General features: G+C 48.7%; 1 protein-coding gene across 2 annotated transcripts in view; it reads left to right on the top strand.

The window, feature by feature from the left end:
* The window catches only part of UBASH3B (ubiquitin associated and SH3 domain containing B), a 131808-nt gene that overhangs the window by 61818 nt on the left and 54720 nt on the right, over positions 1-15270 (top strand). The window contains exon 1 of one of the 2 annotated variants that reach the window (XM_081122730.1): positions 9654-10062. The exons of the other annotated variant lie outside the window; for it this stretch is intronic. Coding sequence (XP_080978856.1) covers positions 9965-10062 — 98 coding nt within the window. The 5' untranslated portion in view covers positions 9654-9964. Of the gene's footprint in view, positions 1-9653; positions 10063-15270 lie in introns of those variants that run through there. 2 annotated transcript variants of the gene reach the window in all.

Genomic DNA, 15270 nt, shown 5'->3' with positions numbered 1-15270 from the left:
TGTTCTGGACTCCATTTAACAGGTATTAGCTATAAGACCCAAAAAGCTGAGTTATTTTTTAAACTATAGTTTCTCAAAATGGCTCCTTCTCTTCAGATAGGGTCAGAATTCTGCCTTCCTTCCCTCCCTCCTTTCTCCCCTCCAATGAAATGTTTTCGTATCTCTCAATGTGCTATGCTGACATTCCTGACTTATAGTGGTACACCCATGACTGTACCTACATAATGTCAAAGAGAAGGTTTTAAAGGCCTTTGAGATAGCAGGGTAAATGTCTCCCACCTACATTGGCTATGCAATTGGCCTTCTCTCTTTGGAGAGCCAAAGCCCGTGTGCTAAATAGGAAATGAGACAGGACTGCGGCTATGTGGAGTGAGTGTAGGGTTGGAGTGAACAAATAGTGACTCCACACAACAGAAAATGTGCTCCCCTTTGCGCTGAAGACTGACCTTAGCAGCCTCCCACTCAATCCATCTCAAATCCCAATTAAATTTTAATCCAAATCATCACAAATGTAAGGTGCTTTTTTCAAGCTCCAGGTTTTCTAGAGCTCCCTAGTGCCCCTTTTAAATGCATCAGGGAAAGATGTCTGGCACTGACGGTGAAGGCATTTGACTTTGGAAAGGGGAGTCTTAACATCCGCAAGTGTGTCAATGATTAGTCACTGGAAACAAATCCCAGCCATCCAGTTTGCTTGTTTATGCGGCTCGGGCATCTTGCACCGCAGCTCGGCCCAAATTAGAGTTTCACATTGGCAGGTCTTGCCACTCAGCATGTTTGGCTCTTGTCTCTAAATGGGTGTCAACCTGCGGAATCTCCTTATCACAGTCCTTCATTTGGAAGTGCATTCATTCATACAATTATTTCACTGAACGTACTGAGTAGCTCTGTGCCAATCTTCAGGAAAGAGGCTGATTACAATGCAATCCTTGCCTTAAAGGCACCCGAGGTATGCAAGCAGATTATCACAGTAATGATAAGAGTATCTGACGACAGAGGTTTGTACATACACCTATGGGTGCAGGAGTAGTGTCCTGCTTGGGAGAACTGCAGAGGTATCAGAGGAGGTGACATTTGACTTGAATCTTAAATGATGCACAAGAACAGGGACAGCTGAATTGGGCAGCTGATATTTAATTTCTCCTCTCTAGATATTTGCACTCCAAAACCTTTTGGTTTTCATGAGCACAGAAAGAGGAATGGAGGCCTAAAGATCAACTGGGGGCCTTCCCCAGTTACAGTGAAGAGAGAGAGAACTAAAAAGTGTCTGGAATGGCTGAGCCCGGGAAGGACCCTGCCTAGGGTTTACCAAAGGGGAAAGGATGGGCTCAAGGGCTGGCCCTGTCCTTTCGCTGGGGTGGTATTCATAGACTCACTAGTTGGTGATGGCTTCCAGTATGCCTCTGGGTTGGGAACCAGCTGGCCCGAAAAGCCAGGGGAAACAGTGTCAGCACACTGCTGCTCATTTGGCTTAACTCAGCATCCTGAAGACATGGTGTGCTCCACATACAAACCCCACTGCAACCGCCTCCGTGATTCACATCTTGAAATAACTCCTCATCACTGAACAAGTATTTTAAGACACAGCTTTCATCAAGAAGTTTCCATGAAAGCAACTGCAGTGGAGTGAATAATTATTTCCCCTCTCATCAGCCATGCTTGTCTTACAGAATTATGATGAGTTCAGTTCTCACTTTTGTAGCCCTATCTTTAAAAAAAAAAAATGGAACAGACTGACAAATCTCGGGAGGGGGAGAGGGAGGGTGGGAAGAGATTAACCAGAGAATTTACATGCATCTATGCAGAGCCTATGGACACAGACAATAGAGTGGTGAAGGACAGGGGCAAGCAGGAACCGGGTGGAGGGGGGCAATGGGGAAAAAGGGGGACATCTGCAATACTCTCAACAATAAAAAATTTATATAAAAAGAAGAGCTATTAGAGAAAATTGAGGTTAAAAAAAGAAAATCCCTGGGAGAAATGATTCTGCATCTGTGTCCCTGCGTCTCCCTCTGCATTTTCCGATGTCTGTTCGGGTCAGCATTTCCTTTCCTTATCTCAGTCCTTTTTAACCTTCCTGTTCCCTATCAAGCTTTATATAAACTCATTTTGTCATTTCTTAAGGCACTCAGGAGTGAGCTTCTCCCTTTTCCTGCACTGTCTCATTCACTATGCCCACAGAGGTCACAGCTATTTAAAATGTTTTGACAATCTTCAATTATTTGCACTTAGGGAGTTGAACAGAGAAGGGGAACTGCATTAGTTATCAGCAGAATGACATGAGAGCAGTCACATAGATGATAACCAAAGGCGTATAGTCCCCATCTGTTTATTTGCCCTTGAATGTACTTAAGATCTTGTTTGTAGCACAGTAAACTGCTTTCGTTCGCAATTCTTACACATATTGTAGGTGTGCAACAAAATTCAGGGTAGGTAACCCATCAGTGTGTGGGTAACAGAAAGCCAGTGTGATACAACTTCTCTAACAGGAACAACTCATCATAAAGAGAGGCTAAATGCACAACCTTCTAATTAAGGAAAGAAACAAAAACAGAGACAGACAGACAGGAAGGCCTGTTCCACCACCCTAACTCACAAAGACCTAGACTTCATTCCTTTATTGACTCAACATTTATTGAACACCTTGTATATGATGGGTGCCAGGGATTCAGGGAAGTGAAGGGCATTATCCTATCTTCTTTGGGTTCAGTAAAGGAAAACACAATTTCACAGATATCCAAATAGATCTCTGACCCCTGGTAGGAACAACTAACTCATCCACTGTATAGCATAGCGACATGTTTGATCCGATACCGAGAAGTATGCAGAAGACACGACTGCGGAGGTGGGGAGTGTTCCAGGCAGAGGGCCAAGCATGTGCAAAGACCATGAAAGAAAGAATGTATTGAGGAAGAGAGAGTTCAGGGTTTTTGAAATATGGGGGGCAAGGGAGGGAAGGGACAGGGTTGAGCCTAGAAAGGTGAATTCAGGCACCACCATGGAGTACCTTGGATGCCATAGGGAAAAGATTTCATCCTGTAGGTAATGGAGTCTCTGAAGGCTTAAGCAGAGGTACCATGGTCAAATATAAGTTCTATAATAATATCTAACAGATATTATTGCGGATGGTGTATAAGGGGGAGGAAGACTCGGGAGCCAGCGAAGGTATGCAGGTGAGAGGTGAAGGCCCGAGACAGAGGAGGTACAGGGGAGCAAAGAAGGAGTGTCAGCCAGTCAGGACGCTCTGGTGCCTACAGAGGACAGGTGTGAGGAAGAAGGAGAAGTCGAGAATGGTTCCTAATTTCTAACTGTTTCAATGGTGTGGCCATTTTTAAAAGATGTACAGATAAAAGCGTGTAACCGCCAACACGCAGTTCCTTCTGCTTGTTGGTGCCCCCGTCTCCTTTCTGAAATGGGTAACTCATCCCTAGAGTTTTTTGGGGACTCGACCTCTCTCCACATCCCTGGCTCGTTTAGGTCTGAGGATTTTTAATGGATAAGGCTTCGGCTTATACTCTTTCCTCTCTAATTCAATCGACAACATTGTTGCTATGCCAGAAGGTGAGTCGTGCAGAATGAAGGCCTAGCCTTTACCCTCAGGAAGGTCATACATAGGCCTCTGGAGGAGAGAGGAAGTTGGAACAGTCCGTGCTAACCAAGGCCGAATGCAAGCCAAGGGCTGTGCAGGCATGGAGAGGAGCCTGAAGAATTCAGGACGACCTCACGTAGGTGGTTTGAGCTGGGCTGTTCACTTTTGCTGAGCATCTACCACATGCCCGGAACTTCCCTTGGCACTGAGAGTGATAGTCATGCTATGCACTACGGGGAGGAAGGCAGACATAAAGTGCTTAGGCACAAGTAGAAGGAATGGCCTGGGAAAGGGAAATGCAGGGTGTCGTGGGAGATAGTAGCTGAGACATTGATCTAAGGGATCCAGAAAAGCACACAGAAGATTTAAACTGAGGCGTGAAAGGTGAGCAGAGAGATGGGCACAGGGGAGGGAAGAGTGTTCCTGAAGAGACAAGTCGTGTTCACGTGCTCACTTGTGAGAAAATGTAGCATGTTAGCATGTTCAAGAAACTGAAAAAAATCTGATGTGTGACAAGAGCACGCAGAGAAGGGGGGTGGCCTAAAGCAGGGGTAGGAGAGGCCAGAAAATAGAGCTCCCTACCTTGGTAGCCATGTTAAGGTTTTGGAATTTTATCCTGAAGGAAATAGGAAGCTATTGAGGGTTTAAGCAGAAGAGTGGTGTGATTATTGCTTATCTGGAAAATAAATCGGAAAACGCAAAACTGAAAGCTGCAGGATTTAAAAAAAGAGAAAGGTGATGATGGCTTAGCACAGAGAGCAGGTGGGACATGGAAGAGACCAGGTGTGTAAGAGAGTTAGGAGGCAGACTTGGACAGGATGCACTGATTGATTGGGTGCGAGACGAGAGGGAGGGAGGGAGAAGTCAGGGGTTGATCTTAAGTTCCTAACTTGGGAAATTAAATGGATTCTCTTAGTGTCATCAACTAAGAGAATCTGGAGAGAAGCAGGTCCGGGGTCGGGAGAGGTGAGTTTGGTTTTCAAACGCATGCGTTTTAATCAAGCAAGATATTCAGGTGGAGATTCCCAGTAAGGAACATGTTGGGAAGCCCAAAGGTTACGAGAGGGACATGGTGGGCAGCACACAGAGGCTGGGGCATTGTGAACATGTGGAGGGGGAGCTGTGGCCAGGCCGAGGGCTCCTGGAGGGCGACCAGACCGGGCAAAGAAAGGTTCTCGAGGAGATCAGCCGTTCAAGTGCCTGTAGAAGACTCAGAATTGACAGGGAAGGGAACAGCTCAGGAAAACAGCAACAGGGAAAAAGGTACAGTGTCTGGAAGTAAAGAGTACAGGGCGGCCCTGGCCGGTTCGCGCAGTGGTTGGAGCGTCGGCCCGCAGACTGAAGGGTCTCGGTGGGATTCCAGTCAAGGGCACGGGCCTCGGCTGCAGGCCCGACCCCCGGCTCTGGGCAGGGCACGTGTGGGAGGCCGCCAATCGCTGTGTCTCTCTCACGTCAACGCCTCTCTCTGTCTTTCTCTCTCCCCCTTCCACTCTCTCTGAAAAGCAATGGAAAAAATATCCTCAGGTGAGGATTTAAAAAAAAGAGTAGAAGGCAAAGGGAGTGTCCGTCATGAGAAGTGCTGTTGAGGCTCGAGAGACAGGTTCCGAAAGCCCACTGATGAGACTAGTGGCTCCAGTTCTCTCTGCTGCTCACCAGGTGACCTGAGGCAGGTGTCTCCTTTACCTGAGCCTCCTCTCTCAATCTGTGTGCTGGTATAGCATTCAGATCGGTATGGAAGCGTCCAGTAAATATTAGCCATTAATTTTTGCATTAGTTTTGACATGAAGAACTCTTGAGGACTTCAGGGGGAGCAGTTCTATTGGTGAGGTGCCAGTTATACTGACTTTTAGTTAGAAGGAAAGTGAGACAGGCTTTGGGAGAGGTTGCTTACATGTGAAGGGGGACTGCACAGGCAGGAAAAGTGGAAGAGGCAAAGAAGGATGCACTGCCTCTCAATGAGAAGAAAGCAAAGTGACGCAGGACGGACACGGGCCAGGGAACCCGCGGCGTGGAATCGCACAGCACGACGGGGACACGGTCGTGCGTGACGGTCGGGAGATGCAGGCCAAGCTACAGTGGGAGTTGAGCCTACTAAGAATGTCACATTAATGAGTCTGAGAGTATGTGAATTTTCATTCTGTGAATGTTAGGGAACCATGGACAGTTTTAAAAGAGTGGAGAGTTTAACTCAACTCAGGGATGATAATGTTTTTTTCTGAGGTTCCTTTGAGCATTATAGTTTATGTCAGGTACCTAGGTGCTTGTCATGCAGGGGACACTTCATTGATTTCCTTCCCACTCCTGTCCCCACCGCCCCCTCTCCAACCACTCTTGGTAGGTGCCTGAATGTCTTGCTGTCACCCAATTTTCAGAGATGTAACTGCTTTCTACCTAAAATGAAACGACAGTATTCTCTTCCAAAGGTTTTCTTTCAAGAGTAGCATAAGTTGTCATCTCTGCTCACTCCCTGATTTGGCAAGTTGACATCATTTATTTGCTTTCCACCAAAATGTCTTGATATAAGAGTTTGTGTTTGGAGCTGGCAGTGGCTTGAGAGTCTCACTTTTCCGTTCAGGTTTTTAGGCCCTGACCTCCAAAATGGATAGCACATCCTCCTGGACAGATGGCGCAGGCCGGATTTCTCCTCCAGTTTCTTTTTTCATCCCATGTTCCATGACATCTGATTTGGTTAAATTCATTTACACCCAGAATTTCTGGAAAAGATGGAATCTGGATTATATTTCTCTAAAGCCATATGCTCCATACATCCTGACATACACGCAGATGTCATTTGGTTTTATTCATTCAATAAACATTTATAGAGTGTCTGCTTGGTACCTGGCATGTACAGAGCAAAGGAATAATACTCAGTTCTGCACTATGCATGCCACTGCCTTTTGTGAAAAAGCAGGACCTACCGACGCAGTTTCAGTAGACAGTGGCTAGGTTAGGTAGGAGTCACTAACTAGCTTTAAAGTGGGTGGGACTAGGGAGCTACAAGAAGAAGTTTTAGCCAAGCTGACATTTGAACTCAACCTTGAAGTGTGAGCTTGATTTTCCCATATGAAGAAAAGGAAATGGGCTCTCCTGACACGATTTTGATGGAGCAGCACGTGATTTGAAGGAGGGCATCTGGCCCTGAGAAGAGTGGGTCATTCATCATCCCAGGATTGGGGTTCTAGCGATGTTTGCTGAGAGCTTAGATGTGCCTTCGGGGTGCTAAGTGCTTTAGGTTTTATTTTTCTTGATGCTCAGAACAACCATATGAGGCAGGTCCTAATATTATTCCCATTTTACTCAGGAGGCGACTGATGCTTAGAGAGGCTGAGTGACTCTCCCACGATCACACAGTGACACAGCTGTGATTTGAACATAAGCCGTCCCAATCCAGCATCCTGCACTCAACCATAGTTCATGAGCTGGGCACTGGGTGCTGAGCACTGGGAACTGGGAGTGGCACAGACAAGGGGGCGAAGGCAGAGGGTGGGTTGAGACCAGCTCTGAGTACCGAACACTAATATGGATTAGTAGATATATTTTTGCAGATTTACTTTTTATAAAACTCAATTGTATTACTTTTAAAGTGAAATAGAGCCCATTATTTAGACACTATTTTTAGTGGGAGATAATAATTGTGCAAATGAGACACGAGGATTAGGAGAAGAAATCTGATTGAAAACCCAGTTGTTCATAGGAATCTTGAGTCCTCCTTAGTTGGAAAATATACATAATGCTTGACTTGATTTTCAGTCATCAGAGTAAAGCCCAATAAAGTAAAAGTACTCCTCAGTTATTCATTTTTTTCACCTTGAAAATGATGAAATTTGTTTTCTATTGAAATATTAAGAAATGCAGATTGGCTTAAACCTCCAACTATTTTAAAGAGTAAAGTTGTTATGGGATTCAGATTTCTATGGGAACTTGCCCAGGAAAAAAAAAATCAATTTACTTTCAGTTCATAGAACATTTTTATATTCTGCCTTCTTTTTTCCTAACAATGAATTTTAAGAATTGTCAATTTGATTCTTGTGAAATTATATTCATGAAGTGTTTCAAAAACCAAAAATAAACCCAAAAAACAAAAATGTAAATTAACCACAAAAATAGCCCACGTGTTGGTTGTTTAGTAATAAAGGAGCATTTGAGTTCATGTCAGAAATTATCTGATGAGCTTAACTGGAGGTCATATTTGCTTCATTTCAATTCAGTCACTGTTAGCTCAGTCAGTTCATACAGCGGTTACTCAACTTCCCACATCACAGAGCTGCAGAAGTATCGAGTACTCCAAACTTGAAATCCCTGCTGGTCCCCTGACCTATTTGGAGTCCGAGTCCCAGTGCGCTTTGCTTGGAAGAGCAGACCCATGGCTGGAAGCCCAGCTGCTCCCCCCGATGAGGCCCTCATACTTCCAGGCCCACGGCTGGACTTGCTGAACTTGGGTGGCCAGGCTGCCGAGAGCCTCCTCTGGAGTGAGCGGCCCCGTTTGCCTCCCATGGGTTCTGCTTCCTGGAACCTTTTGCTGACCAACGAAACCAGCCTTGAGCAATTCACCCAACCCAAGCAGTCCAGCTGCACCAGGACGACGCCTTTCGGAGCCTGGGCCGCCTTCCCCACCCACACAGCTGAAGTCAGTCTCTCTGGTCTGCTGGTGGAGCACAACCCTGAGAACCCCTGCCCTTCACCCCCCCAACAAAAACATTGCAGTGACCACACACGCTCTGGAGGTGGGTGGAATGCAAGGTCCCCTCGGGCATCTGCTTTCTCACTTGTCAGTCACTGAGACTCCACTGGTCAGTCTCTAACCTCAGGGAGCACTAAACCCTGCAAGGGTCAGGAGAGGCTTTTAAGAAAGGGTGGGACTTGGGGAAAGAGAGAGATTTCAGACAGGAAAAGCAAAGCGAGCCAAGAAGAGCAAGAAATTCTCCCAAGTCCTGGAGTCTCCTGTTTCTGTCCTAAAGATCTCCAGGAAAGAAAATTCCGGGACTCCCAAATCTAACCCACCCTTTTTCCTGGGACCTCTGATAGCCCACTTTCTAGGTCCCGGCTGTGAATATGTAAAACCCTAAAGGAAGGGGACATGGGAAGAGGCCATGGTCAACAGAAGTGCTAGCCTGGCAGGAAAATCCAACCTGGTCTTTCAGTTCTCCTGTCTCCCTCCAGTTGCATGAGCACTGTCACTAGATTTCCCCTGGGCTGACTACCCTTCTCTAGAGACCCTTGGGCAGCGTGCAGCACAGAGAGCCATGCAAAGGGCATGTGTGTGCCTCCCTCTCAGCCTCAGAGCAGGGAGGCCAGTTTCCTCTGCAGGGTCACTACTGTGGGGAAAAAATGATTTTAACCATCACTCTGAGAGAAAGAAAGACAGAGAGAGAGACCGCAAAGTTCCAGAAATGTCATTTAGCCCCAGAAACGTCATCTCACTATGGCTTCCCCTCAGTCTTTCTCAGTAAGTTGTGGAATTCAGCCCCAACTGCCCTGGGCAATTAAAGTATAGAAATGGACCTACCCCACCTCTGGTGCCAGGCCAGCCACAGCTGCTTTCTGCATGTGTGGTTTGGTATGTGTGCACTCGTGTGTGAGAGCCAGGGTGCGGTGCATGGCCTGTGGCCCGTGGCCAGCCTGTGGCGGAGCTCCGTCCCATCTCTCTTAGTCTCCTCTCCTTTCAGCTCCCTTCTCACCATCAGTCTTTGCTCCAGTGGTTCTGAGGTACCTGTTCATCTTACACATCCCCCAGGTTCAGGGCCAGGGTGGAGGTATGAGTTGTAGCATTCTTTAAGTGGAGAGGGAGAGCACTCTACCCTGAGCCCTGGAACAGTGGCTGGTTCTCTTTGTTCTCAGCTTCCTCGCCTGTTAAGTGGCTAGAGTAGTAACAGCCTCATGAGCTGTCTTGAAAACTGAAGGAGATGCTGGTTACGCAAACTTTGTAAAGTACACGGAGCTACAAGGATTTGCTGTTGGAGAACAGGTCCCTGGTTTATTTTATCGTAGAGTGGGGTTGGGGACAAGCACAGAACAGAGAATTTGCATTGCAAGGAAGCGTGACTGAGCAGCAGAGGACATGAGGGTCAGTGACAGCGACACAGAAGAACTGGTCCTGGGGGGTCCTGCCTGGAGAGGTGGTTTGTAGAAGAGTGGGGGCTCCATATTGGCAGACAGGAAGGTGTGGGTGCTCCCTTCCTCCTCACAGCAAATCCCAGCCCGAGGGAGAGAAGGCACCTGATCTGGGGGCTGCATCTTTGCTGCTATCAGCCAGCTGAACAGTCAGGAGCCAGGCTGCTGAGAGGCAGCTTTGGCCAGGACTGATGCTGCTCAGAGGCTGGGCCAGTCCAGGGCATTGCAGCCCAGGTCCTGCCAGTGGAGGAGACAGGTGCCAGAGAGATGTCCCCTTGGAATCCAGCCCCTGCACCTGGGCCCCTTCACATGCTCTCGCTCCCCACTCTGGCTTCCTGTTTTGAAACCACCAATAGATGGAAAATGTGAGTATGTGAGTGCTGTCACTTTAATGGCTCAGGCTGTGTGTGTTTGTGAGAGAGACCTGGGTATATGAGGCTGTTGTGTGTGAATTTGAGAACTTGTGTGTGTGCACATGTATATGTGTGCATGTGGGCACATGTGTGTGAGAATGTGCTGTGTGCTAGATCATGTATGTGTGTCTGTGTGAGCATGTGTGAGTGCAATCATGTGTGACTGAGCATGGTCATGTGTGTGTGCTTGTGACATATGTGAGCATGCGTCGTGAGTGTGTGGCTGTGCACCATGCGTGTATGCCCCGCCTGGGAAAGGCAGCCGAGGCAGAGGGCTTCCTTTCAGGGCACCTGTGGGGAGGGGCAGGACCCCCTGCCCTCCCAGCGGACTCTGTGCCCGGATGACAGGAGGGAGGAGCACAGAGCGGTGTCTGCAAGCATGTAGGGGCTGCCAAGGCCTTGCCTGTCGACTCTAAAGAGCTCATCTCTCAGCTCATGAAGGCCTTTTTTTTTCCCAAGCTTTAAAACAAATAATTTCTTATGAATCCAAAAATGGCTTCCTTAGGAACTAAATCATGTCAGAGACCCAGCTCGAAAGGCAGGGAATGTGTCTGGCTAATTTCTCATCCCCAGAACTGCACACAGTTCCTGGCAGGAAGCAGGAGTCCAGCTCCTTCAGCAAGTGTCTATGGGGTGCTCACTGGGTACCAAGGATGCTCCAGGCTCCTGGGGTTCAGCTCGGGCCATGGCCACGCCTCTGGCCTCGGGCGGTCACTCAGGCAGACAGCTGCAGTCCCCTGCCCGCACGTCTCACACACCTCAGTGTGACAGGTGTGTTAGTACTGCGCGAAAGCATAGGTTTCTCCTAAAGGTCTTTCCGTGGCTTTTTTTTTAAATCCCCACCCGAGGACATTTTCTCCATCCATTTCTAGAGAGAGTAGCAGGGGGGCCGGGTGGAGAAAGAGAGAGAGATCATTGCTTGTCTCCCGCACACCCCGGACCAGAGCAGGGAACCTGTAGCCGAGGTACTTGCCTTTGACCAGGAATCAAACCCGCGACCCATTGGCCTGTGGGCCGACGCTCTTACCACTGTGCAACACTGGCAGGGCCTTTCTGTGGCTTTTAGATGAGGCTCTGGCTTTTTCTGGCTATCAGTGGAGGGAAGGCCATAATCAATATGCCTTTCTTCACGCATTAAGGTAATATTATTGACCCACAGTTTTGGAAACCAAATTTCCGTAGTGAGAAAAGACAGGTGGGTAAGGTTTCTCTCCTGCCATGCCCTCCTCCACCCCATTGTTGGCCAACATTGAGCTTCTAGAACCTCCCCACCTTTCCCACACTATACCTACTGTTCCTTCTTCTTTCCTGTCTGGATGGCAGAAGTCTGCTACTTATCCGTCAAGGCCCAGCTCAGACCCTGCCCGCTGTGTGGGCGGAGTTCATGTCTCTGCTGGTGACCCACTTGCACACTGGAAAGGACCTGGCCCCACATTTGTATTCTGTCTCAGCGGAGCTCCTTGTGGCCAGGGACTACATTTTGTCTATCACTGAATTTTCTAGAGCCTGGCACAGGGCCTGGTCCTTCTCAGATGTTCAGCACGAGTGGGAAGGATGGGTAGGTGGACAGAGGGTGGTTAGGTGAACGCCCTCTCCCTCACCTTCATGCAGTGAAAGGCAGACACTAAAGGCATGCCAGCCAGGATGCGGCGTGCAGACCAAGGCCCAAGGCCCACGGACTTTTATCAGCGGCTGGTGCTGAGTCTAGGCTTCATTTACGTTTTTTTAAATGATCTGGAATAGAAAGCTTAGGGTGAAACTCACAGGTCTGTGGATGGCATAGCTGTTTGGTAGTGATGTGCCACGCCCCTGGGGTAGACTCCAAAGATGTGAATTGGAAGACAAGAGGAAGGTGGCTTCAGTGTGAGTAAATTCAAGCCACTGGGCTTAGGCCAAAGTTATCTGAGGTGTAAGATGGTGCCTCTCTATGGTTAGCATTGGCAGGAAAGGGCAAGAACCTGGGAACCTCTCCCGTTAGTCATTTAAGAACCTACTGTGTGCTGGGCTTTGTGCTCAGGGCAGTACCTCCTACCTTGGAACGATCTCGGAGTCTGATGCAGAAGAATATTTCCTATGTAGTGGGGAGACAGAAGTAGAAAATTATTAGAGATAAGACTAGCAGGTGCTACTGGGAGAATACTGCAAAGTCCTGTGAGACCTCATAAGACACCTGCTCCGCTAGGCTGGGGACAGCAGGGGAGGATCACTCCTTCTTCCTCATTTCATGAACATGCCAGGGGTTTCCTTTGTGCTATATCCTGAAGGCACAAAGTTAAACAGTTATGGGGCCTTATTTCACCAGTTGGAAAAGAAGAGCTGTGGGAAATCCCACTAGACAAAGTGAAGGGGACAAATGTGCAATGGAGGGAGCCTCGGGTCTTTCAGGTGACGCAGGGCTCCCGGGCCCCGGCAGAGGCCGTGTGCTGGGGCGGGAGTAGCGGGTTCAGCAGGAGAGGCAGCCAGGCGCCCAGCAGCCGGCACAGGCTGTGGCCAGCGGCTGGGCGCCTCTGAAGGATCTTCACTAAGACAGTGGCATGGCCCGGGTCATTATTTTAAGAAGACTGCCTCAGTGGAGTATGGACTGGGGACTGGGGAATAAAGGGAGGGGTACCAGCAGGGCTTGTGTATGGAGGTTAAGTGAGTGAGTGGGCGCTGAACGCCCCGGGGGGTGGAGCTGGCTGGTGGCTTCAGCCTTTGGGAAATTTCAATCCCACTGGACATGCCAGGTGCTCGGTGGGAGCAACGCTGGGAGAATTCCCAGAAGCGGCGGTGGACGGGAGGGGAAAGAGCACCGGAGCCGTGGTCCTGGCGAGCCTGCTCTGCCACCTTGGACAGTCTCCAACCTTTCTGAGCCCCCACTGGGCCTACTGTGAGAATGAAATGACATAACATTTTCAAGCTTCTTTTATGGACGATAGGGGTCAACAACCACAGTAATGTGGGGTGGTTTGGGCTCTAGCACTTAAGAGTTAAAGCCCAAGGCCAGAGAAGGTCCATAGGAGGCGCTGGGGTAAAGGGGGGTTGGAATGGTTTCTGTGTCGCTCTTCGTCTGGAAAGGACAGGGAGCCTGTGAAAGTTTCGGCTTTACAGTGCAGCAGTGGGAGAGACTCGGGCAGGCTGCTGGGGTTCAAATCCTGACTCTGCCACTTAAGATCCGAGAGTGCCTTGGACTAGCGCTTAGCATCCCTGAGCCTCGTTTGTCTACTGGGAATGATCATCATGAGCTGACTGCTGCGAGGATGAGATGGCATAACGGTGACTTAATTGTAAGGCTTAAATGACAGAAGGTTAGCCCTGAGCATTAACTGGGAAGAGGGTGTCTGTGCAGCTGTCCCCAGATCCTGCGAGGCAATGAAGGAATCCCTCCCTTGTGCTTGAAGAAATATGTTGTGGCAAGTAAGAAAAAGTCGAGTGATCTCAGCAGGTGCGAACTGATGGAATTCATCCTACCTGAAGTGTGGGCAGCTCTGGATGTTCATCCTACAGCCAGTGGTCACCTGGAGGTGAACAGCAGCAGCCTGCCCTGTCCCATTCCCTGGGTCACTTGTACACGCCAGGGCTTAACACTCATTTGCCACCTACCAAGTCTCTTGGTTGTCAGTGAGGAGCAGAGCACATGGAAGGAAGGACAGAGGGAGGGAGAGTCCTTGCTGCTGAGACAACCCGGGAGAGCTGTGTGTGCCGGTCCCAGGGGGTCGCTGCCCAGTGTTTCTCCTCGCTGTGCAAGCGAGAGCCTTCTGCTGATCTATCAGCTGTACTCAGGCCTGGTCCCTGGCAGCTCTCGCTGTCAGGAACCCTCCCGAGACACAGCTGAGTCATGTACTGCATATCTTCAGTCGGTCCGATTGGTAGGCCTGGCAGCCTGAGATGCAGTCATTGTTAAGACTAATCTCCGAGCTGAATTCCATCGTGACACAGCTGCCACAGACGCCATAATTACGCTGGCAGCCACTATGCGTCGACTATATGTGAAGCACAGCAGTCATTGGCAACACTTGCCCACAGACTAGAAAATGATGGCAATTGTTTGCAGTTGCTTTGTGCTTTACATCTTAGACCTGCAGCCCTAATGGGGACAATAAATACCCACTGTGCGCCAGGCACTGTGTCAGCGCAAACCTCCAAACAACCCTGAGCATCATTAGGGGTTAGCTAGACTCAGTGAATTACCTAAGTGTCATGTACCTAGTAGGCAGTGGAATGGGGTTCAGATTCATTGTCTGTCTCTCGAGGCCATGGATTTGGGAACAACCCTTATCTTTCCATTTTTACAGATAAGACACCAATGGCAAAGTAAATGGCAGAGCCAAGGCTGGAGGCCAGATCCTCTGACCACTATTCAGTGTGTTTCTTGGTGCGACTCCCTTCCCGCAGTCAGAGAATGTCTAGGTTGCTAAGGAAACAGGCTTGCCAGTGCTGGGCATCCACTGCTGAGATGGGGTTCCATGGCAGGGCTCCCCCTTTCAAGTATATTGCTCAGGCTGGTTGAGATGGACATGGTGTTTTCTCCACTCATAGGCACAATGTACCCTCAGTTACACCCATCTAATGTCATGCTTTTGACCTAAACCCCCAAAGCTACAAACACCTCCACTCACTCAGCCAGTGCTACGTGAGCTAAAGCCATTTGACTAATTATAATGTCTTCTATAAGGTGAGGGACCAAATCCCACCCTTTTGTAGTGTGGAGAAATATAAGCTGTACTCTCCCCAGAGGAGGCCTGTAAAATGGTTTCAGAGAAGCTTAAACTTCAGGCACCACCTGAATGCCACCTGGTAGTTCTCTGTTTCATGTGTCCACTTTCCACAAGGACCAAAGCGAGCCTCCTGCACTTTAAGATGACTGGGATGCTTGCATTTTAAGGTCCTAGTCCAAACGCTCCCTCTGCAATCCTGGAGGAGCTGGGGGCAAGTCACTTGAACATAGAGCCCCAATTATCCACCAGTAAGATTCAAATATTCACCCTCTTGGCAACATTTTAGGAAGGTGGCAATAATAGACAACTGTGTGAACCATGCCTTGAGATCCTAGGAGGACAGATCACAGAAATTCCTTTATCATCAGTATCACTGAGAAAGGTTAGAATAGCACCGACCGTGTGAAGATTGAGGTAGAGTTGAGTGGATATCAACATTTCAGTGGCTGGCAAGAGGGATGAA

This window comes from Miniopterus schreibersii (genome assembly GCF_964146895.1).
Source record: "Miniopterus schreibersii genome assembly, chromosome: 20".
NCBI lineage: Eukaryota > Metazoa > Chordata > Mammalia > Chiroptera > Miniopteridae > Miniopterus > Miniopterus schreibersii.
The sequence above is the reverse complement of the archived record's forward strand: the minus strand, read 5'-3'. Positions and strand labels throughout refer to the sequence as shown.